Below are 21,630 nucleotides of genomic sequence, written 5' to 3'. Positions count from 1 at the left end.
TTTTTGCAAACCTGTTAGAGTGAATGGAAAAATCTGAGAGAACTCGTAGGCCTATAATGTTCCATTTTACCACCTAAATCGTTCTATATTTTACCTGTTCAACTGTATCAAGCTTCATATACCATTGATTTGATATAATATACAACAAAATCGAGAGAGTTTGGCCATCAAATTGTTACTTGGTTTTAGAGAGTAAGTACAAGCTATGCTTTCATTTAGGCTCCTCCATTTTATATACGTTATTGGAATGAATGAATAGGACCTACTATAGTATTAGTAAACTGTTTGACAGTTTGGTATTAATTGTAATTTTGTGGGCCCCTCCATTACAATCTGAAATAATTCAATGTCATGTTCTTCATAATATACTATTAGCCTATATTAATATTATTTATACCATTCACCAAAAGCAAAAGTAAAAAAAAAAATGAAAGAGCGTTTTTGAAAGTATATCTACGGCTCCTCTACGGTTTGCCAGAAAAAAATCATTTTCATTTAAAAAAAGTTTTAGGGGAAACTCCTCCCAGGATATTCGTCATCGGCCATAGTTTGCGTTCAAATGGTTTAAATGCGCATTCTCTCATTGCTTTTTTTGTTTTTTCCTTAATTTCTTTATGTACTTCGTCTATAGTTCTTCCTGCCGCAACAGTCTAAAAAATAATTAACAATCTCAAATGAGTTACACAAAAATAAGCACCAATATAAAAAACAAATGCATAATTATTAAAATCAAATTAAATAAGGAATTAAAAAAAAAATCTAATAAAAATGGTAATAAAAAGAAACGTACATCCCAGTCTTCGTCACGTAACAATTCATAATTTTTGGAGACTTTAGCTTGTAATTCAATTTTTTCGTAACGCTCTTTTCCAAAACCGCCTCTGGTGGCCGCATCTTTTGTGGATATATTCAAAAACAACACCAAGTCTGGACGAGGGAGGCCAGAATAGGATGCTTTGCACCAGGCAAAGTTCAAACCCTTTAAAATAAAAAATATTAATAAAATTTCAATATGTAAACATTTCAGACATTCCAACCCTCTATGGGTTTTATTTGGATCCCGGTTTGGATATGGGAAAATAATCCAACCAAGTTTATATATTACCACAACTTGCTAGACACAACGTTCCCGGATATCACTTGGCGACGCAGCCATGCGCAGCAAACCGTAAAGGCACGGGTGGAACAGTAAATTAAATGATGTGGTAATGTAAAGAAAAACCTCGGAATTCATGAAAATTCTGTCTGACAAGGGGCTTCATTGTATTCAATTGTAAAAGGAAGTTTCACGGGCTGTAGCTAAGCGGTATGCGCCCATTTATGACTATGTTCGATTACCAAAATCGTTATCGTTAAAAATATATAAATTTCCTTTGAAATTCTATAATTATAATTCTTCTAAACCCCTAAAAGTACTGTATAGTTGCCAAACACTCCTATGAGATATAACCAGCGAACTGGAATGGAATTCATATTCTTTTATTTATAAAAATGTCTTGATTTACAGACAATACAACACAACACAACACACATAGCCTACAAAAAGTGATGTCTCTGACTCTCTGTCTGAAGGAACAAAGCCAAGGGTTAGACAAGAATAGGCTTTTCCACCATTATTTTCATTAGAAACACTGATTTTTCTTTACTAAAGTATAAGCTTAAGCGTTACCAAAAATTGAAAATACTCATGATGATGAAGTTATTTGAACTAATATGAATGTTTTTTTTTTTGCAAATGTGTCGAGTGGATGGGAACATGTCAATCTCAGAGGGCTTTTGTTAACAATATTCAATAATAAATTATATGGGCTTTTCATTTTATTTTACGACCTAAATCGTCCTATTTTACATTCTCGGATAACTGTTAATTGGAACTCCATCGTGTGTGAAATTGTCCCTGATAAAGTTAAATCTTTCAAATAGGGTTGATCATTTTTTGTCCAAACAACCAGGAAAGAAGGCCAAACTAACTATAGACCTATTTCAGACTTTCTATACCGAACTTACTTCTGACAGAGCAGCAGAGTACGCTGCACCCGAATAAGCATAGCGGTCTATAACTACAGTTGTTCCACTTTCCACAAGTTTAGTGATCTCTGGCCTGAAAAGGAAAAAACAGGGCTGTTAAACTTTGAAGAATATGATGAATATTGTTATTTATTATTAATTATTTTATTTTTTAATGTAGATTTATTATATTGATAGTAGGCCTACTATATATAAATTATTCTATTGTTCAGCAGAGGTTGCAGGGGTATATGGTGGGGTGCACACTCGATCTGTGGCTTTTACATAAGATTGATGCCGATCATGTTGTAAAATGTTTTGTACATTGATGATATGTATACGTAACGATTTTATTGTTTAACAATAATTCAATAAGTCCTACGGTACAGCCTTGGATCGAGAAAAAATATAATATTTCTATAATCTTTCTATTGAAAACAAATTTAGCGCAATTTTTGAAGCAATTATTTTTCCGTCCGAAAGCGCCGTGTTACAACCGCTGGCGTTTTCTACATTAGCGGTTGTAACACGCCGTTCTAAACCAACTAAAATGTTCAACTCATTGATCCGGTAGGCCATTATAACGAGATTTAGAACAACGTGCTATAACTGTTGAAATAAACACAAACTAAATATTCGCATTGTTGATGTTATGCTTCTTCACACTATGGAAAGTATGTTTTCAAAAATAGTTGAATTGTTATGGATTTTTTAGAATGTATAGGCCTACTGAAATATCGTACGTTGCCACTGTTCACAAAAGAGTCACCAAGTATACACTAATCTTTTCAGCGTTATATTTATGTCAGTGGAACTAAAACAACATATGCTGCTCATCACGTACGTATAAGTATCATTTACATAAATTGTGAAATGTTGCATTAGTGACTTACACTGCTTCCCATACGTTTGCTGCAAATAATAATCGAGCAGCATGAACTTCCATTTCGATTTCCTTTTTTAAGTATTTATCAATTATTTTGCCAGTTTCTGTAGCCCTATCTGAAAAAACATTAAAGATACTAAGTGTAAAAATAGGCGATGTGACAATGCTGACTACGGTACCTTAATAGACATCAAACATTCTGCTCATACTGTAATTTAATGCAAAAAATAGTCAAATTAACCAGTCAACGGATTTTTGGTTGTATTAACCATTTATTTTGTCATTTTATAAGTGAAAACATTTTTTTTTTATCGTTTTTAGTCGCGTGGACTATAGTTCACTATGTCGGTCGGTTGGTCGGTCTGTCTGTCTGTCGGTCTGTCGGTCCGGTATCACTATGCATTGTAGCACGCGACTTAATGGATGTTGGCCTTGTTTTCTACGTGATTAACTTGATTAAAACTACAAAATAACATTATTCAAAGTCTGATTTAATTAATCTTAATTGTTCATGTTTTTGAGGGACAATACATCTTTAAAGGTCTCCCGCCAATTAAAGACATACGTACCCAGCTGAACATTTTTCCCCCTCCAATTAAAGACCACTAAATGTTTAAAATTAATGTATTTTAAGGTAGAACAGCCATTAAAAATTGAAGAAAATCTGACAAATACTGCAGTTTCTGAAATACACACAAATTGACATGACCGACAAACCGACCAGATTACATTTACCTGACTTTTCAGGTAGCACGATAACCCTTCCTTCTAGATAGAGTACTAATTTAAAGACCACTTCTAGTGGCGGTCTCTAATGAGAGAAAGGCAAAGCTAAATACTGCTAAAACCTGGCTTTCAAAAGTAGTCTTTATTGGGAGACCATGTATCTAATGTTTTTTAAACTTAACAGATTCATACGATAAATTAATGTAGGGCTATGATCTTTCTTTCACAAACCAGGTTATGGCAAGTGCAACAATAGTCAGCCATGTCCAGTCCACCCAGATCTTGCGCTCAAGAAGATTATTTTCATCTCATTTCAATTACAACAAGTCCTACTCGTTTTTATTACAATGTATTGTCCCCCAAAAACATGAAAAATGAAGATAAAATTACACTTTGAACAGGCCACATTGTAGTTTTAATAGTTTAGTTATTCACTTCCGTAGCATAGAGAAAAAAAGAATAAAATAATAATTTCATTAAAAAAAAGACAAAATCAATGGAAAACAATTAACCAAACGCATTTTCTTAACGATTTGACTAGTTTTGCTTTAAATTACAGGATTTTTGTTCAGGTAAAAATTGTCAATCCAATTTTTGGTAAAAGTGGATAACTATGGACATTAAAATGGCATATTCAAAAACAAAAAAATCTCAAAAATGTTTCTGTGAATGAGAAAGGTTGAAAGGTATATAAATTAACCGTTCTAATTTCTCAACATCAAAATGATTTGGTATAGGCCTCAATGCAGTTCTACTCACCCGGCAATTTCATTAGCTCTATCTTTTCGCCTTCATTTTTCAATGTTTCAACAAGTTTTTTACTTTGTGTTGTCTTTCCTGAACGATCGACTCCTTCGAGTATAATAAGAGCTCCTCTTTTTATTGACATTTTTATCGAAACGGGAGAAATAAAAACGTGAGATATCCTTACAAAATTTTGTTTTACCCAAATACACACTGGTAATACGGACTATGACTAAGCATAACCAAAGTATAGATTTTCCTTTTATAACTAATTCTGTTCATGACAACAATGCAATAGGGAAGAAATCGATTCGGTTCATACGCCCGCTGCGGATAATGTGACAACATTATAATGTGCTTATGATTTTATTTAGGAATCTTATGAGATTTAATTTTGAAACCTAACCAAATAGTATAACATTTGTGCCTTAGTGTATGTATGCATTTTCAATGTTTTTACTGTATGGTGTTATTTTCTTTATAATGTCATATCAATGACTAAACATAACCGATATAGATTTTCCTTTTATGCCTATTGCTTTTCACCAATTCCCATAGTGAAAGTACAACGGTGAGAAATAAATCGATTCGGTTAAACGTTAATGCTGTGAAGAACATAATTATTAAAGATATATTGTCCACCTAAAAAATTACTTTTTTTAAATAAAAAATATTAAAATATGCCACATCACATAATAGTTGGGGACGCTCAGTATTCTCATTTTTCAGTATTTCCTCATCTTCACCGTTTGTAAATGAATTTCCAGTATATCATCACTGTGCTGTTTATTACTGAATAACGTCATTCCATTAATGTATTAAAAATTAAATAAGTTGCATTTAATCAAAATTAACATTTTATGTTTGACGAGCTACCTTTTTCAAGTGCATTTTTATGTATAATGTAATTTTGTTGTATAATCTATCTTTTTGTTGATGGTCCTTTTCATGTTTTTTTTATTATGTACTTTTTGAAAGTGAAATGAAATGCCGATAGTCTTTTTTCTGTGGTGTTCATGCTCTTTTATTATGTTTTGTCATTCTGTAATGCAAGTTAATGTTTTAAAGTCAAACAATTATGAAAAGTGTTGAGGCCAATTATCTGCATATTGATAATCAGTACGTAGTTTATTTATAACTATTTTATTCAAGTGTGTTCATCTGATGTAACAATAATGTTAAATACATAAATGACACAAAATAAATATGCAATACATCTGTTTCATTTAATTCAAATTAAAGTAAGTGCATATTATTTTATTTACATCATAGTGATAAAATATGGATAAGACAGCCCATTTATTTCTTCTTTTTTCCTTTCTTCTTCCCTGAACCCTTCTTTCCTTTCTTTCCACCTTTCTTTTTCTTCTTTTTGCTGTAAGGACCAAGTTGTTTGCGTACCATGACTCCTCTCCACCATGACTGAACCTGTTAAAAAATAAGTGATAATAAATCGGTCAATGCTTATTTCTTTATTTCACTATATTTATAGAGGGTAACCATAAACAGCATATGCTGACAATCAAGGGGCCCTCATATAAACATTTATAAAAATAACAAAGAACTGCTTACCACAGTAGAAGTTATCCAATTACCTATAATAATACTTATTTATTATAATAATAACTATCATATTTTAAACTTTTATCTTATTGTATAGCTTATATTATTACAGAGGAAGGTGCTGTAGTTTTTATTTCAATAAAAGGTTTTACCAAAAGTACTACTACAAAACCGGAAGTTACATTGCCCTATCATTACAGGACACCATACTTTACTTCTTTCTATTAATTTATACAACGACGCTCTGTGCATTAGTGTAAATACTTATTTTGAGGGCGCCCTCTATTATAGTATACATACCGAAATGATGGACTTCAATTCTTCTTCCTCTTGCTCCCTCTTGCGTCGTTCCTTTTCTTTCTCAATCCTGTCTTCAACAACTACATGCTCATAATTTCCATACTAGAAAATAAAGTGAAGAGAACCAGATTCTTTAACTAGTAAATATGACTGGTAAAGTACTTACAAGTTACAGATATTAAACAGATTTTAAGCTCTGTCTACACTATCAAACTAGTGATGTGTCCATAGTGATATGCCCAAACATGGTAGTGACATGACATCATCATGGGCACATCACATTTTTTTGTCACATAAAGTTTGATAGTGTAGACAGAGCTCATATATCTATGTTGAATAAATTTAAATTTAGAAAATTTGCTGAAATTAAATTGCAATATATTTTTTACGTACGAGTTTAGTGAGTTCCTGCAGCCTAGCCAGGTCGTTTGCTTTGGAGGCTTTTAACACGTCTAACTCGTGGGTCTTTGCCTCAACATCTTTATCATATTTTTCCATCCAGTATTCCACTCTCTGATCTAGTTCCTGTAGAAACCAACAACAAATCAATAGATTAAAACATTTCAGTATTTTTATTAAGAATTTTAATGTTTTTAAATTATAATTGTATAACTCATTTCAAATTCCATTTTGGTGAGCCACTTGCTTTTTGGTTAACCAATCATTTGGATTTTGAACTCTTTTGCTTTGTTATATATTTTTTCTTTTCTGACGAAAAAATTAAAATGAAATTCATAATTTAAATACATATGCCTAAATTCAACATTTAAAGAGGTTACACATTCATACATTGATGTTTTACATTGACTTCTATATTGAAATAATGTATCCGCTACTGTATACAGTAATACATCATAATAATATAGTAGTATTATATATGAATGAAGATATAAAAAGTTAACTTACAAGTTGATGTGTCTTCAAGTACTGTTCTATTTCCTGGTTCACTCTAACTTCTTCGTCAATCATTTTTTTGTAGCGCTGCAAAAAAAAAACAGTATTTAGAAACCAAATTTTAATATAGAAATGTAATTTCCATAAAATTGAAGTTGATTTGTTGCTTTGATATTAAAGCTTATTTAATGAGCAAATTATTGTCAAATTGGGCTACGGTTCACTACACATCTAAGATCCTGTGATTCCCTAGGTTTGCCCACATTAATGTAATATTAGGTATAAAGTACAGAATCCTAAGATAGAAATTTCTCCCCGTGCTTACATCTATTTCTTCTTTCAATTGCTTATCTGTAAGAAAGCAGTGTTTCTGTGTCTGTTGAACTGTGACCTCCGCATCTTTCTGTACATATTTTCCTTCCATGTTGGTTTTTGCTTTCATCTCTTGCAGTTGGTCCTTTAGATGAGCTATCATTTCATCTCGTTGTTGAATCTCTTCTTCTCTTTCTGTTTTGATGTTCATTATCTGTCTTTGCAACATTTTAATCCTTTTTCTACCCTCTTCTTCTCTATAAAATTAAATGTATCATCATCACCTTAAGCTCTCTCTAAACTATCAAACTAGATTGATAAAAAAAAGTGTGATGTGCCCAAATATGGTAGTGATATGCCCAAATATTGTAGTGATATGACATCATTATGTCCATATATGGGCACATCACATTTTTTTGTCACATAAAGTTTGATAGTGTAGACAGAGCTTAAGACAGACAGTTAGTTTATACAGTGAAGTATCCCAATTTTACACACCCTTTGGATGGTATTCCAAGTATGTTTTTGTAATGGTAAAAAGACATTTTGGTTCTATAATTCTAATATGTTCACCTTAAAGCTCAGTTATTTTAAACTTAGAGAAAAAAAATACTTTGATCTTACTTGAGAATAGTGTTCTGCAGTTGAGTCTTGTTGTCCTGTTCAAGTGTAACAGCTTTCACAAGTGAGGTGAATTGCTGCTGCTCACGCATCTCCTGTAGCGTGGCACTCAAAATGTCTTGTACATACTGCCTATAACAACAATGTGTTTGATTATTTTTAAAAATTGTATTAGTAGTGAGTGACTATAATGCAGTTAAAGTTTATTATTTATATGACAGAACATTCCATCCTTTGTATTCAAAATAAATCTTGTTGGAAGGATATTTGATGGTTTTCAAGAATTCAATTTTAATTGATTGGAAAAGAATTAATTTAAAAGCTACTGATTATATTTAATTTATCTTAATTCTTTCTACTGTACATACAGTACATTGTTAGATAGTAGCTACTTGCATACTAAATTAAGACATTGTCCAATAATGAATATCTATATTATTTTATAATTGAACTGTGGTTTAAATGGTGTTTAAAGCTCTGTCTACACTATCAAACTAGTTTGATAAAAAGATTGTGATGTCCCCAAATATGGTAATGATATGACATCACATTTTTTTGTCATATAAAGTTTGATAGTGTAGACAAGGCTTTACATTGTTTTTTTGACTAAAAGATTATTTTTGTCAACATTGCTAATTACCTGTCTTTCTGTACTTTGGCTAGATTATCAGGCGTTAGTGGATTCTGTTTTAAAGCTTTTGAGAAGTGATTCGTTTTCAATCGTAGGCCCCCAATGACATCCCCTATCTCCTGGTTATTTTCTTGCACTTTCAGCTGTTCTTTTCTTCCGCCTTCCCTCAACTCTGCCCTCTTTAGGATCAGCTGTTCATAGCGGGTTTCAAGATTACGTTGACTTTCAAGTATATCCCCAATCTCATCTCCAACAATCTAGAAAAGAAGTAATTTACAGATTATTCAAGATATCATGCATTGAAAACTTAAACACTGTTGCTTGCAGCTTAGTTTTAGATTAAAAAAGTAACTTAAATTCCTTTTTTGTAAAGTAAAGGTTATATATATTTTTTTTATTTAAAGATGTATTGTCCCCCAAAAACCTGAAACATAAAGATTAATAAAATCAGACTTTGAATAGGCCATTTTGCAGTTTTAATCAAGTTATTCACTTCTGTAGAAAAATAAATCAACAAACAAAATTATTTCACTTAGAAAATGACAAAAGAAACGGTTAATTTATTATTTAACTAAAAACCATTGTCTGACAGTGAAAATTTTGATTTTTCCATGCACAGTACATTTTCATAAAATGAAGGTCTGAAATTAAATTCTTACATCGTTAGCATCTGGTCGATTTTCAAGCGTCTGTGGCATGATCTTTCCAAGAACGGCAAGTTGATCAATTGTGTCATCGAGCACTGTTGCCAGATGGATGGCATCTAGTTGTGTTAACGTCGCCATGTTTTTATATGTCTGAAATAAAAAAATTTTAAATTAAATGTGATACGGTAAAAAATTATTATACAATGATCATAGACATAGCCTATTATTATGTTTAGAATAAACACCTAACTTTAGTCTGACAAACTAGAACTTAGCATAGGACTATATCCACCAGCTGTCCTGTTGACACTTACTACAGTACAGGGCGGGCTGGCCCACCACACAAAAAAAAGTGCATCTAGCCTCCTTCTTTACGCTGCAGCTAGAGTGAAGAGTAGCATATTTATAAGACAACTAGGCCTAGCCTAAATGCAAATACATTATCTTATCACAGTTATTATCTATATACACCAAAAAGCACTATAATAGCGAAAAAAATGAATTTATACCTAAGAAATATACCGGTATCGCATTGTTTTTTATAACGTTGTTGTTGAATGTTTCCCTGGTGCTGTCTCTTTCATACTATATTAAATTAAAATAAATTTATATTTAAATAAAATATTCTGTTTATTTCATCAATATTAAAAATATTTTTCAATTTATATGATAATATTTATTTGTTGAACTTCAATACTAAAATAATTACAATAAGATAGAATTTTAATCTCCAAATTAATAAAAGCAACAAACGAGGATATTATATAGCGACACCAACGTGAATTATTATTTTTAGGTAGCGTAAACAATTACAAACTAACATCTTCCTTTTCTTTTTCTAGCTCTGTAAGTTTTATAGACAAAAATATTGAATCAAATTTGTCATTAAAGTTTGAATGCTTTATGTACTAAATTACAATAAATATAACAGTACCTACTCATTGAGTTATTTAAAATTGCTATATGAGTTTTACATTTGTAATAATTTAACTGATTATACCGATTTTTACGGATTGTAAATACCACTACATATACATGATACAGACAGTCGTACTCGGCCTGTCTGTTCTGTTCATTCCATGTGTAGGCTAGGCTATTCATATCATGGACATGGCCTAGATAATTAATACAGTAGCATGACAGTGCCTTACTTGCACTTCATTGCCAAAGCTATCGGTGGTCCGGGTTCCTGATGGGTTGTTGAACGGCCTACCCACCCTGGCACCTGCCCCTGAAGAATGCATCCAATCCATGCATGGCAATCCCCATGCAATGCATGACGTAGGCCTAGTAGTAGAGATATTTCACTTTTTTTTTCATGCAACAAACATTTTTGTTTTTAGGGCTGTAGAGAACCAACGCTAGAATGGTGGCTACTAAAAGGTAAGTTTTAATTCACAGTACAATTATTAGCAGTACAATCATTTTTAGTATTCAAAATGTTGACAAATAATTTTTACAAATATGTTTTAAAATTATAATAATATTAATATACTTTTGACTCTTTTATCATACAACAGGCTATACACAAGAGCCGTGTTCACAGGCTACAAACGAGGTCTTCGAAATCAGTATGAGAATACTGCCCTCTTGAAAATTGAAGGTGTTGAACATCGGGAAGAGACCGAATTCTACATGGGCAAAAGATGTGCATATGTATACAAGGCAAAAAAGTAAGCTATTGTTAAAGTCAACAAATGAAGATTTAAATTAGTTTTCAAGTAACTCCTAACCTACGTATATTTGAATTCTCTATTTCATTTTTTTCAATGTTTTTATTTTGTAGTAAGACCAGAACACCAGGCGCTGATAAGCCAAACAACACAAGAGTAATCTGGGGTAAAATTACCAGATCTCACGGTAAAAGTGGAGCAGTACGAGCTAAATTTAGGAGAAACTTACCAGCCAAGGCTATAGGCAAACGTATTAGAGTTGTAAGTACATTTAGTGTTTAGACAAACTCATACTTTCACTGTATTTGTCCATGTTTTATGCAACAGTATGCAGTACTGTAGTAAAATACATACACATTTGTATAATGGACAATAAGCTTATGAAAAACACCCTAGCCTAGTCTTGCTGTAACATGTTAATTTATCGTTAAACTGTATTCTTTTTTATCATTTCCAGATGCTGTATCCATCAAGAATCTAACAGGTTACTATCTGATAAATGGATGTAAGAATTCTCTCCACAAAAAAACACTTTTATTGAAAATATAAATGGCAAAACAAGCTCTGTGACACAATAAATTAAACCAGAAATGTGAATATTGTACCAATCTTTCTTTTTGTTTTGTGTACTTTCGTCGTTTGGACTGTAAAGTGATAATTTGCATTACTGGGCATGTGATATGAAAATTCTGCTATCTAGTGTTAAGCCTGTTTTCCTGTCGATGCTATCGTTAACAATAATCGGCGATCTTCTACGTACGTAAACATTGAAATGTTAACGATTTACTGTAAAAGGTACTCGCTATCATTGTCATTTCAACTTGATCGTTTTCAAACGCGTTGACAGGAAAACAGGCTTTAGTGCTTATCCTGTGTGAATCTACAGTACAGTATTTACTCCCCTTAAGCTCTGTCTACACTATCAAACTAGTTTGACAAGTGTAATGTGCCCAAATATGGTAGTGATATGACATGTCCATATATGGGCACATCACATTTTTTGTCAGTGTAGTGAGCCATAATTTTTAAATACATTTTACAGTACTGTATTTTCATATCTTGTCATTTGAGATGGAATTTATGCAGAGTGAATAAAATTAACAATAATTGCGTACAGTATATGAAGAAACAGCCCTGTCAACAGACGACTAGAAATGGTTAGGTGGTACGGTACATTTTATTGAAATTACTGTACAAAAAGCACTACAACTAAAGTGGAAAAACTTATCTATTGCACATTTGTGAATAAAGCTTAGTGTATTGTACAAGTACAGTGTGTCTATATAGAGCACCATTTAGCTAACAGTACTGTGTCTGTAAAATGCAACAAAAATTAGCCACATAATCTTTTATCAAAAAACAGTATTCTATTAAAACAAGGGTCTTGAATACACACACATGAATCGACCACAATACAGTAATATTGTAAGTAACTATTTCTACTGGATATACACATTTTAGGTTATATATGAATTAAATACAGTAAAACTAAAATCAAACCGCCCTCTACCAAGTAACGGTATCACAAAGCGGTAGGAAAGACAATTCTTTATAAAACGACAAAATCATAACTAGAAAAGGTTGTATATTAATGTTCATTTTGCAAATATTGCTAAAACAAAACATTTAAAAAACCTTTAAATGAAAATCAAGCAGAAATGAAACGGTCAATTTACCACAACAGATGTGATCAATTACAACTGATAAAATGCTATAAAAAACATGCTGAAAATTAGCAACAGTATATAAAGCACATTCATCCAGATTATACATTTGCAAAATAGTCCTGAGTTTAGCATTTTGCTACAATTATATCATATCAAAGACATTTGGTTGAATGACACTACAGTAAATTACACATTTGGAATACATAATCTAAATCTTTGATATACATTCTGTACAGTTAAAATACAGTAGTACGTTCTGTATAAATACACACTTTAATAATCAGTATGTAAAAATATCAACCTCAGTGCATAATTAAAATACATTTAAAATCTAGCATGGTTACTATACAAATATTATAAAAGACATTGGGTTGAAAATTGAATATTAAAACTAGATTCCTCTAATAAAAGCCAATAAAATGCCATGTGGTATTTATATAGATATTACTTCTACTATTTTTTTTTTTTTTTAACCATATGTATGTATCTTCAAACATAACCACTTAAGGGCGACAATTTGTCTTTTACTTTAGGAAATTAAAATGAAAAGGGACTAACTAGTATAAAATAAAATATCGGACGAAGGAGGAATGGATCTTTGAAAAAAACTTTTATTATACCAGAAGAATTTACTGTCGGTTTCAACATTATATTCAACGGTTTGATTAACGCCCTCGTGTAATTCAGTCGGAACTTTACTCTTTTCAACTCGGCGAATAACTATAAGTTTCTTTTTGATGTTACCGTTACTATCGTGTGTTAGTATTTTGCGTAGAAAGCTGTAATCTTCTTGGATGTATTTATTGGACAAGATGACGATGAGACGTGGACAGAAGCTGACCGCCCCCTGAGTGACACGTGGCTTGGAACGTAGTTCTTTGTAGTCGGACTGTTGGACGATGTACAGATGCGATTCTATGCTACGGAACTTGTCGCCAAGTTCTTTTGCAAGGGCTTTATCCTCCATGTTGTTACAATGAAGAATAAACATATCGCAACAATTCGAAACACGTTCATTACCTGTAAATATGAATATTAAACATATATTTATTGTTATGGATCAGATGTTACAGTTAAAAAATATGTTTCTTTTTTAACTCGTGTACAATTTTACGCTATGTATCTTTTTTAACATGTTTACACTATATTTCTTGAGCACCAAACATACCTTGTTTATGCGACTTCAAAGCCTTCTCCACATCACGTACAAAATCTCTTTTTTCTGGTGCATCACAAGTGGCAGGATCTTGAGTAGGTTCCGCATCAGCATTTCTGCCAAAGCACTCTGTAATAGTGTAAATATTAACTGTTAATTAACATGGTTGCGGGGTTGTGAGTATAGGGACTGTCAATATTAACATGGGCGCAGGGTTGTGAGTATAGGGAGTGTCAATATTAACATGGGCGCTGTGTTACGAGTAGCAGGGAGTGTCAGTTTCTAATAATTTGAACAGGGAGAATAAACTACTTTGATTGATTGTATGTACAAGAAGTACAGGTAGTGTAGTATTTTAAATCCAATATCACATAGTAATTAGTGTTTCTCACAAATAAATATTGATTGCACTTTTGAGTAGACTAGTACAAAATATATTGGGTAACAAAATATAAACGCATGAAATATAAAGCATTGAGTAATATTAATAAAAATAGCAGTTGTAATTGAATGAATGACGAATCACTTACTAGAGCACAAAGACATGGCTTGCTGGATTTCTGAAAACTGGAGTAAAAAAAAATTTTCCCAGATACTGCAGATTAGAATATAGAAATGAAATACATTAGTAATAATATTTAATATAATTATATCGCAAACAAATTAATTTTCTAAAAACCTTTCTTTCATAATTTATTAATTTCAATTACACAATACACTAGGCTAGTACTAGCCTACAGTACAACTAGAGGCTAGGGCCCATCCTTACAAAAGCAAAGTAAAAAGCGTTAGTTAACTAGCCTAGGCCTAGCAGAGTAGGCCTATGATAGGAGGCTAGCCTTTATAGAGGTCAGGCTAGATATGCATGCGGTGGCAGTGCAGCGCCTCTCTCTACTCTAGCTAGCCGCACCTTTCTTTTAGGCTAGGCCTAGCCTATATAAAACACTCTCACTCGTTCTGATGGGCTACAATTTAACTTTATACCGTTTCTAACAAATATCCAATAAATCACATGCTTACCTTATGATCTGAAAATACAATAAAGGGGAATTCCCGGAGCCTAAAAAACCATACTTTATTTGAAAAGAGCTCTCGCACCACGTCTTTTATTTATTTTTCCAGCGTCGCGTCGTCGTCACGCTCTAGCTGCTGCTCTCTAGTGAAAAAGTCGCACCCATACCGTCATATTGTGTACAAACGCGTTACATTGCGTTAACAAAAAACCCCAGGCTTCAGTTTATAATATGAATGTAGAAAAATTTAATAATAAACATTTATCTTTTTTAAATATAGTTATTTATGAATGCATTTAATCTAATAGCACTTTTTGATGTTATGGTAGCGGTTCATTATATGCGGTCACTAGAAAAATAAAAGTTATGTATTATAATTATTAAAAATAAAATGCTTATAATGATATCCAAAACTATTTTATACTGGACAATATAAAGACTATAATATAATATTTCCAGAAAATATTTATGCAAATTCTTATAAAATAATCTAAATTTTATTTAAAAATATATTTAAAAAATAAAAATTTTCTATTAACAATCTAATACTGCACTGTAATTCAGCTAGTTACTTTGAAATACTTTTTTATTTAATTTATTGTAAAAAATATGCAAAATGAAATCCAAAATAAATTAAGTTACATTGCACCAGCTGTTAATTACAACAAATCGAGGCGAGATTTTATAAAATAACATATTTGGAATTAGAATTAAAAAAATTTACTCTATAATGATCAATACATTATTAGATTATTCATAAAACAGAATTTTTGGTTAAAAACAAACAAAATCATGAATTTAAATGAGAATGCCAATTGAGTGAATACTAGCAGGGCGTGTGGTTACTTTCATTCAATCTAAAGTTAAGCTCTGTCCACACTATCAAACTTTATGTGACAAAAAAATGTGATGTGCCCAAATATGGACATTATTTTTGGACATTTTTTTTTTATTTAAATATTACATATTTCACTACCATTATAGCATATCACCGCCATATTTGGTCAAACTAGTTCGTGTAGACAGAGGTTTAGTAATGTAAAGGTAATTTAAATTTAGACCAATCAGATGGCCTGAATTTAGGTCAATTGGTAAGAACTAAAAGAATAACAAGTCATTTGGTCTGATGATGTTGGCAAGAAGTAGTATAACCAACGTAAACGATCCAACCACGAATCCAATACAAATATATGCCTGCTTAATTGGAAGACAGAATAGTTTAACCTGAAAAAAATATAAAATGCATTTGGTAGTGTCTTTGACCATATTGTTTGAAGTTTGACAATATTGCTTGAACTTTGGTTCAGGGTTGTGTTTCGATTTCAGTCAAAGAATTCCTGCATGGATACAGCAGGTAAAACATTTCAACAGCAAGGACAAGGCTTTCACACTATGCTTAATATTTAAATTATAATTGCATGAACTTTGACCATATTGCTTTTACAGTACTTAATATACGTATCAAAGTTCTTATTTTTGCCTGTGATACTGTGTGTTTCACCAATTAGTTGCTAAACTATATTTCTTAGAGAACATACCTTTAACTTAGCACTTGTTATAAACAGTAGAAATGAGTCCAATTCAGCTTGTGTGCTGGAATGGTAACCAAACACTCTGACCTCATGACCTTCTTGCTGGTACATATCACATGTAGCATTAACTCTCGCTGCCTAAAATAATAACATGGAAGGATAAACGAGGCAGTGCAATGGACTTATTTGTTTTTTTGGTTTAAAATATGCTTATTAAAGATGTATTGTCCCTTTGTCAAATTCCAAAAAAATAAAAAATAAAAAATTTCGAAAAAAAGTGGGTCATTTTGAAGTATCATAATAGTTATTAACTTTCACCAAAAATTAGTCAAAAAAAAAATCATTTAACTGAAATACAGACGTTTTTTGGTTCAAAAAATAACTTTGACTTCCAGTCAGAGTTTTCGATCAATGGAAGTCAGAGTTTTCGATCAAAACATATCTCATAATGCAACGCGCTTATTTGACTACTCTGTATGCATAATCATAAAACTTCCTCGCGATCTGTGTGAAAACACCTTCTCAACCGTGACGAGTTGTAAACAATCCTAATTAGCATCATGCATAATGTATAATCATGGTTTGAAATCTTTGTTTACTTTCGCTCGCGACGATTTTCCAGACGAAATGTAATCAAATTCATTTAGCTGTTAATTACATAAAATTGTTGTTTTTGGCTCGAATTTTCGACTTAAAGTGAATAACTTTAATATTACTTTGATATGGCCAATTTAAATTTAGAATATTCTGACCTTCATTTTTTTGTGTTTCAAGGGACAATACATCTTTAAGCTCTGTCTACACTATCAAAACTACAAAAAAGTGTGATGTGCCCAAATATGGTAGTGATATGCCAAAATATGTTAGATATTATAGAGGGTGCTCCTAAACGGCGTATGCTGACAATCAAGGAGCTCTCTTGATGAGTGTGACTGTGTGCATACTACAGTAGTACACCGGGGTAACCCCCAACTCTCTCGAAAGATGTACTAGGTTCTTTAACATCATTATGTCCATATATGGGCACATCACATTTTTTGTCACATAAAGTTTGATGGTGTAGACAGAGCTTTAGAAATGAAATAAGTCTGTGTACTTACTTGATACAATGGGAAGATCATAATGACAAACCAAATAAAGCAGTATAAAGACCAGTAAATCCAAACCATCGTTTTGCGCTCACCATGATTATTAATAAGAATACTAAGTCCTGAACACAAAATACAACAATGAGGTGTTACTTGAGAATACCTTGTTATGTAATAACGAACCAAATTAATTAAATAAAATTTAGTAAAGTAAAAATTACCAACAACAAAGCGAAGAGCAAAATAAAATATACAGAGTGACGTCATGCTTCCGATTGGTCCATTTAGTCTGGTTACAGACTGTTTAACTCTCAGAATATCCTGAAAACACCCAAAAAAGGGCATTAATAACATCAAAACAAGTAATTGGATAACTAGTTTCAAGCATGACAAAATAAAGTAAATTTGTAAGAGTGTAAAACCGTTTTCATAGATAGATTTACACTGTTACAAATTTACTTTATTTTGTTGTGCTTGAAATGAAGCAAAATAAATATATATACAACAACTATTATTATCTTGAGAACAAATCTGTTTCCTAATAGGGGATCACTAGACATGAATCTGTTGGTCTACATAAAGTCCTATAACTAGATGAGGATTTGTACCAAGGACCATGAGATTGGTAGGGAAGCAGCTTACCCATCCAACCATAAGGTTTATCGAAAATAGCTGGATTTCACGAGGAACATCATTGCACAAGGCATGATGGGAAGGGTTTGGGAGCAATAGCATCACCGTATAATAAAAACTTTATATACTGGTGGTGGCACTATTGCTCCCAATTCCTTCCCATCATGCATCGCTCACGCTATTTGTGATAAACCTTTATCTACAACACCACTCAACATATATTTGTAGCATTTTTGTATTAAAAATCCATTGAATATCTATAAAATAACCAAGATCAATAACATACATTCATAATGGTTTTAAGCTCAGAAGACTTCTCCTGCATTCTGGTACCAATTATTTTCATGTAGTACCTAATGACCTCACACTGGACGGTGAAATTGACAACAACTGCCGTGTCAATCAAGTGTTGCAGTGTCTTCCCTACAAGTTCAATGACCAGCAGACCAACGGTCAAACTATTGCTGGAATCAGAATCAACATTGTTACATTATAGAATGTAACAACATCTTGTAGAGCATATGCTATAATTAACTGTTAACAGTAGACAGTTGAAATAATAATAAAAAGTATTTATAATATATATTTCAATACTTCAATTCAAGTTTGTAAAACATAACCTCCTTGTCATAATATAAATAACAACACTTTGTTTTTGTGGCCATTGAAAAATATTCATTAGTTTTATTAGAGGACTTGTAATTAGCAGTGCTAGTGCTAGTTAATACAAAATAAAACTTTTCAGTCAACTCTTTTCTGGAAAGTCTGGTATTCCAAATGTCTTTTTAATGGTAAAAAAGAATTTGGTACTTTTTTAGATTAAGTTCTGGCTTTCAGAGAGTTCATAATTACCTACTGCTATGACTGGGTTTCCACGTAGACCTTTTATATGTAAAAACAGGTAAATAAAACCCATTGATGCCAACAGTTGAAAATGTCCACAGTGCACCACAGACAAGAATTAATCTACAAAAAATAAAAATTGTTTTTATACATAAGGAAAAAATCATAAATGTTTTTGCCCTAATCACGGTACATACTCTCTCAATTTGTGTATGCATTATTGTTAGGACCAATCAAGGTGCTTTAAACAGTCCTGGCTTTGTTTGTATCAAACCTGTTAGTGGTGGTAATTATCGCTGTTGGTTTCGATTGAATAAAATAAAAATAAATAAATAAATAAAATAAAATACTCTATAAAGTGGAAATCATTATTATTGTTGTTACTTTTAATGTGACTTTTACATAACACACTGTATATACTGTACTTTATTAAGATGTGTCTACACTATCAAACTAGTTTGACAAAAAAAGTGTGATGTGCCCAAATATGGTAGTGATATGACATCATCATGTCCATATATGGGAGCATCACATTTTTTTGTCACATAAAGTTTGATAGTGTAGACAGAGCTTTAGACTGTCTGCACAATCTCTAATTTCACCTTAATGATTTGATGATAGCAGCTTGTGTCACACTGCCACGTTGCATCGGGTTAGCCTGCAGAAACACTTGCTCAATCAAAGCATAGATCTGCTCATTCTCCTGGATTCTAATGTACCAAAAGCCATACAAGAACACCAGAAAGTGCAAGATGTTTGGTAAGATAGAGATGGAGAAAATATCACGACAATATTCCCTTTTATGGGCGTCTTCCAAGTCTGTCAGATTTGCTGATTGCAGATCCTGAAAACAATTTTATATCTTAAGTTCTGTCTACACTATCAAACTGTGTGATGTGCCCATATATGGACATGATGATGTCATATCACTTCCATATTTGGGCTCATCAAATTTTGTTTGTGTCAAACTAGTTTGATAGTGTAGACAGAGCTTTAGAGTGAATACTTAGTATTTATACAAGCCTGTTTAAAGGTTTGACTTACTATTAACTATGTATGTCAACTAAAAAGGTATAGTTTGACTTACAATTACTCGACTCTTAAGAACAACAGTGGGACTTGTACAAACAAGAACACTGTACATATAAGAAAAGAACAACAATAATGTGATAATGCAAGGATAGAAAACATTCCAGACAGTATAGCGGCAAGTACGTAGCACTCGATCTCTTGCAAATGGCCGCCAACTAATCTGAAATTACAAAATTGAAACAAAATTATGGTAAATAATCGATTGTTGATGCTGGTTTAGAAGTGATATTAACGAAGCAACAAACTTACAAAAATCAAAAGGCGCCAATAAGGTTTTAGAACTTGTTGGTTGCATCGCCTAAGAATCCCTGTAGTATAGAAGTATTCACCACTTCGTTCAATATCTGAAATCTGAAAAAAAAAAAAATAAATAAATAAAAATTGTTCTTTTTAATGCTCTTTCAACAATTTATGGCCTTTTAAAGATGGTTGGAGTTCTTGGTCTTTTCTAGGAGATCTCCTGCCATTGATAAGTACCTGTAATGTAGTTTTCCAGTTGATATGGACTATTCAACTTCAGCTAATTAAATATAGAGGCAAGTATTACCTCTACCCTGAGAAGGCTTTCTTGTGAATTTAAGTATTCGGCACGGTTTAGTTCCTGGTGAACAGAAGGTTGATCTTCAGACAGGCTATTAGTATCCATTGTGGAAATCTATCAATTTATCAAGCTGCAAAAAGCAAAATACTGATGGTCTGGTACTGCAAAATGGTCCAGTATATCCTGCAAAAAAAAAATTAAAAACTTGTTGTACATATAGCCATATATTCTAAAATAACATAGCCTACTGTAGGTATCTGGATTGGGTGGTGCCTATGGACCACATACCTGAAGGTATTTGATTTTACAGAAAAATTCTAATTTTGAAACCAAATGAATTATTAATTTAAAAACAAAAAAATGTCAACATATACATATTAATAATCAATATGATAATTATTGATACACAAACCAACACAAACAAAAGTAAGCCAATTTTTTAAAATCATTCAAACAAAAGTTAATTGAACTACGTTGTTCCGTTCAGGAAATAATACACTAGCCTAGTTCATGTTGTTGTCGGGATTTCCGTTGTTTTTGTAGGCCTACCTACACTACAGTATTACTAGTACCTGCGCGCCTGTTGTATACTGTGTATGAATAGGAATAGGCCTAGAGCCTATATGCTAGATCAAATGTAGGAGTGTTTATTTGGGCCTAACTCATGATTGAAAACCTAGATTATAAAATATGTTGCAAACTCCCATTTTATACCTATAAATAAATAATACTGTATTAAAATTGTAGAAGGTATTATTGTGTAAGAAAACCAAATAATTTATTTGAAGGGAAAAAAAACATGGAAACAAGCATGAGCGCTGCCATCTTTAATTTAAATGGCCATGTAAAAACAAACAAAAACTATTTCATGATAATGTAAACAAAGGCTACAAATTATCAAAACGTTATCATTTTTAAAAGTAATAAAATACCATAAATGTATAGATTTATTTTCAATAATTTCAGAAAATTTCTTTTTAAATAAATATAATATATATGTGGTTATTATAAAATCTTAAGAAATAAGACAAATTGCTTGGTTTGAAATAAGCCAATCAGAA

General features: G+C 32.0%; 5 protein-coding genes across 5 annotated transcripts; 1 reads left to right on the top strand and 4 right to left on the bottom strand.

The window, feature by feature from the left end:
* Positions 1-460: 460 nt before the first annotated feature.
* On the bottom strand, positions 461-4,562 carry LOC144843153 (thymidylate kinase-like). The gene is made up of 5 exons (XM_078699877.1): positions 4,379-4,562; positions 2,901-3,009; positions 2,008-2,101; positions 791-979; positions 461-650 (listed from the first exon to the last, which is right to left on the bottom strand). Exons 1-5 carry the CDS (start codon positions 4,506-4,508, stop codon positions 492-494), a joined length of 681 nt encoding a protein of 226 aa, XP_078556003.1. The 5' UTR covers positions 4,509-4,562; the 3' UTR covers positions 461-491.
* A 1,008-nt stretch (positions 4,563-5,570) lies between these two features.
* On the bottom strand, positions 5,571-9,914 carry LOC144841837 (dynein regulatory complex protein 9-like). The gene is made up of 9 exons (XM_078698094.1): positions 9,841-9,914; positions 9,344-9,481; positions 8,694-8,941; positions 8,057-8,185; positions 7,446-7,689; positions 7,133-7,207; positions 6,620-6,751; positions 6,227-6,328; positions 5,571-5,791 (listed from the first exon to the last, which is right to left on the bottom strand). The coding sequence occupies exons 2-9, from the start codon at positions 9,467-9,469 to the stop codon at positions 5,663-5,665; spliced, it is 1,185 nt and encodes a 394-aa protein (XP_078554220.1). The 5' UTR covers positions 9,470-9,481; positions 9,841-9,914; the 3' UTR covers positions 5,571-5,662.
* A 244-nt stretch (positions 9,915-10,158) lies between these two features.
* On the top strand, positions 10,159-11,601 carry LOC144842083 (large ribosomal subunit protein eL33-like). The gene is made up of 5 exons (XM_078698444.1): positions 10,159-10,177; positions 10,675-10,714; positions 10,852-11,004; positions 11,118-11,265; positions 11,462-11,601. The coding sequence occupies exons 2-5, from the start codon at positions 10,698-10,700 to the stop codon at positions 11,483-11,485; spliced, it is 342 nt and encodes a 113-aa protein (XP_078554570.1). The 5' UTR covers positions 10,159-10,177; positions 10,675-10,697; the 3' UTR covers positions 11,486-11,601.
* Positions 11,602-12,164: 563 nt separating this feature from the next.
* Positions 12,165-14,945, bottom strand: LOC144842248 (uncharacterized). The gene is made up of 4 exons (XM_078698660.1): positions 14,848-14,945; positions 14,358-14,422; positions 13,840-13,956; positions 12,165-13,691 (listed from the first exon to the last, which is right to left on the bottom strand). The coding sequence occupies exons 2-4, from the start codon at positions 14,371-14,373 to the stop codon at positions 13,225-13,227; spliced, it is 600 nt and encodes a 199-aa protein (XP_078554786.1). The 5' UTR covers positions 14,374-14,422; positions 14,848-14,945; the 3' UTR covers positions 12,165-13,224.
* A 124-nt stretch (positions 14,946-15,069) lies between these two features.
* On the bottom strand, positions 15,070-21,391 carry LOC144842175 (uncharacterized). The gene is made up of 11 exons (XM_078698575.1): positions 21,284-21,391; positions 20,576-20,752; positions 20,278-20,379; positions 20,024-20,188; positions 19,539-19,780; positions 18,946-19,059; positions 18,380-18,557; positions 17,682-17,781; positions 17,473-17,582; positions 16,379-16,510; positions 15,070-16,064 (listed from the first exon to the last, which is right to left on the bottom strand). The coding sequence occupies exons 2-11, from the start codon at positions 20,672-20,674 to the stop codon at positions 15,939-15,941; spliced, it is 1,368 nt and encodes a 455-aa protein (XP_078554701.1). The 5' UTR covers positions 20,675-20,752; positions 21,284-21,391; the 3' UTR covers positions 15,070-15,938.
* Positions 21,392-21,630: the final 239 nt, after the last annotated feature.

Source organism: Antedon bifida, chromosome 5, assembly GCF_963402885.1.
Source record: "Antedon bifida chromosome 5, ecAntBifi1.1, whole genome shotgun sequence".
Taxonomy (NCBI): Eukaryota; Metazoa; Echinodermata; class Crinoidea; order Comatulida; family Antedonidae; genus Antedon; species Antedon bifida.
Note: the sequence above shows the minus strand (reverse complement) of the source record. Positions and strands in the feature narration are given on the sequence as shown.

Coding starts and splice junctions, on each gene's coding strand:
- LOC144843153 (XM_078699877.1), bottom strand. CDS start 4,508: ATGTCAATAAAAAGAGGAGCTCTTATTATACTCGAAGGAGTCGATCGT. Junction 3,010..4,378: donor AGAGCTAATGAAATTGCCGG/GTGAGTAGAACT, acceptor ATGTTTTTTCAG/ATAGGGCTACAGAAACTGGC. Junction 651..790: donor TACGTGACGAAGACTGGGAT/GTACGTTTCTTT, acceptor ATTATTTTTTAG/ACTGTTGCGGCAGGAAGAAC.
- LOC144841837 (XM_078698094.1), bottom strand. CDS start 9,469: ATGGCGACGTTAACACAACTAGATGCCATCCATCTGGCAACAGTGCTC. Junction 7,208..7,445: donor AATTGAAAGAAGAAATAGAT/GTAAGCACGGGG, acceptor TTTTTTTTGCAG/CGCTACAAAAAAATGATTGA. Junction 5,792..6,226: donor AATTGAAGTCCATCATTTCG/GTATGTATACTA, acceptor ATTTTTTAACAG/GTTCAGTCATGGTGGAGAGG.
- LOC144842083 (XM_078698444.1), top strand. Junction 11,005..11,117: donor TATGTATACAAGGCAAAAAA/GTAAGCTATTGT, acceptor TTTATTTTGTAG/TAAGACCAGAACACCAGGCG. Junction 11,266..11,461: donor TAGGCAAACGTATTAGAGTT/GTAAGTACATTT, acceptor TATCATTTCCAG/ATGCTGTATCCATCAAGAAT.
- LOC144842248 (XM_078698660.1), bottom strand. Junction 13,692..13,839: donor TTTGAAGTCGCATAAACAAG/GTATGTTTGGTG, acceptor TCATATTTACAG/GTAATGAACGTGTTTCGAAT.
- LOC144842175 (XM_078698575.1), bottom strand. CDS start 20,674: ATGGATACTAATAGCCTGTCTGAAGATCAACCTTCTGTTCACCAGGAA. Junction 17,583..17,681: donor TGCTCTTCGCTTTGTTGTTG/GTAATTTTTACT, acceptor TTTTGTGTTCAG/GACTTAGTATTCTTATTAAT. Junction 16,511..17,472: donor TGATCTTCCCATTGTATCAA/GTAAGTACACAG, acceptor TTATTATTTTAG/GCAGCGAGAGTTAATGCTAC.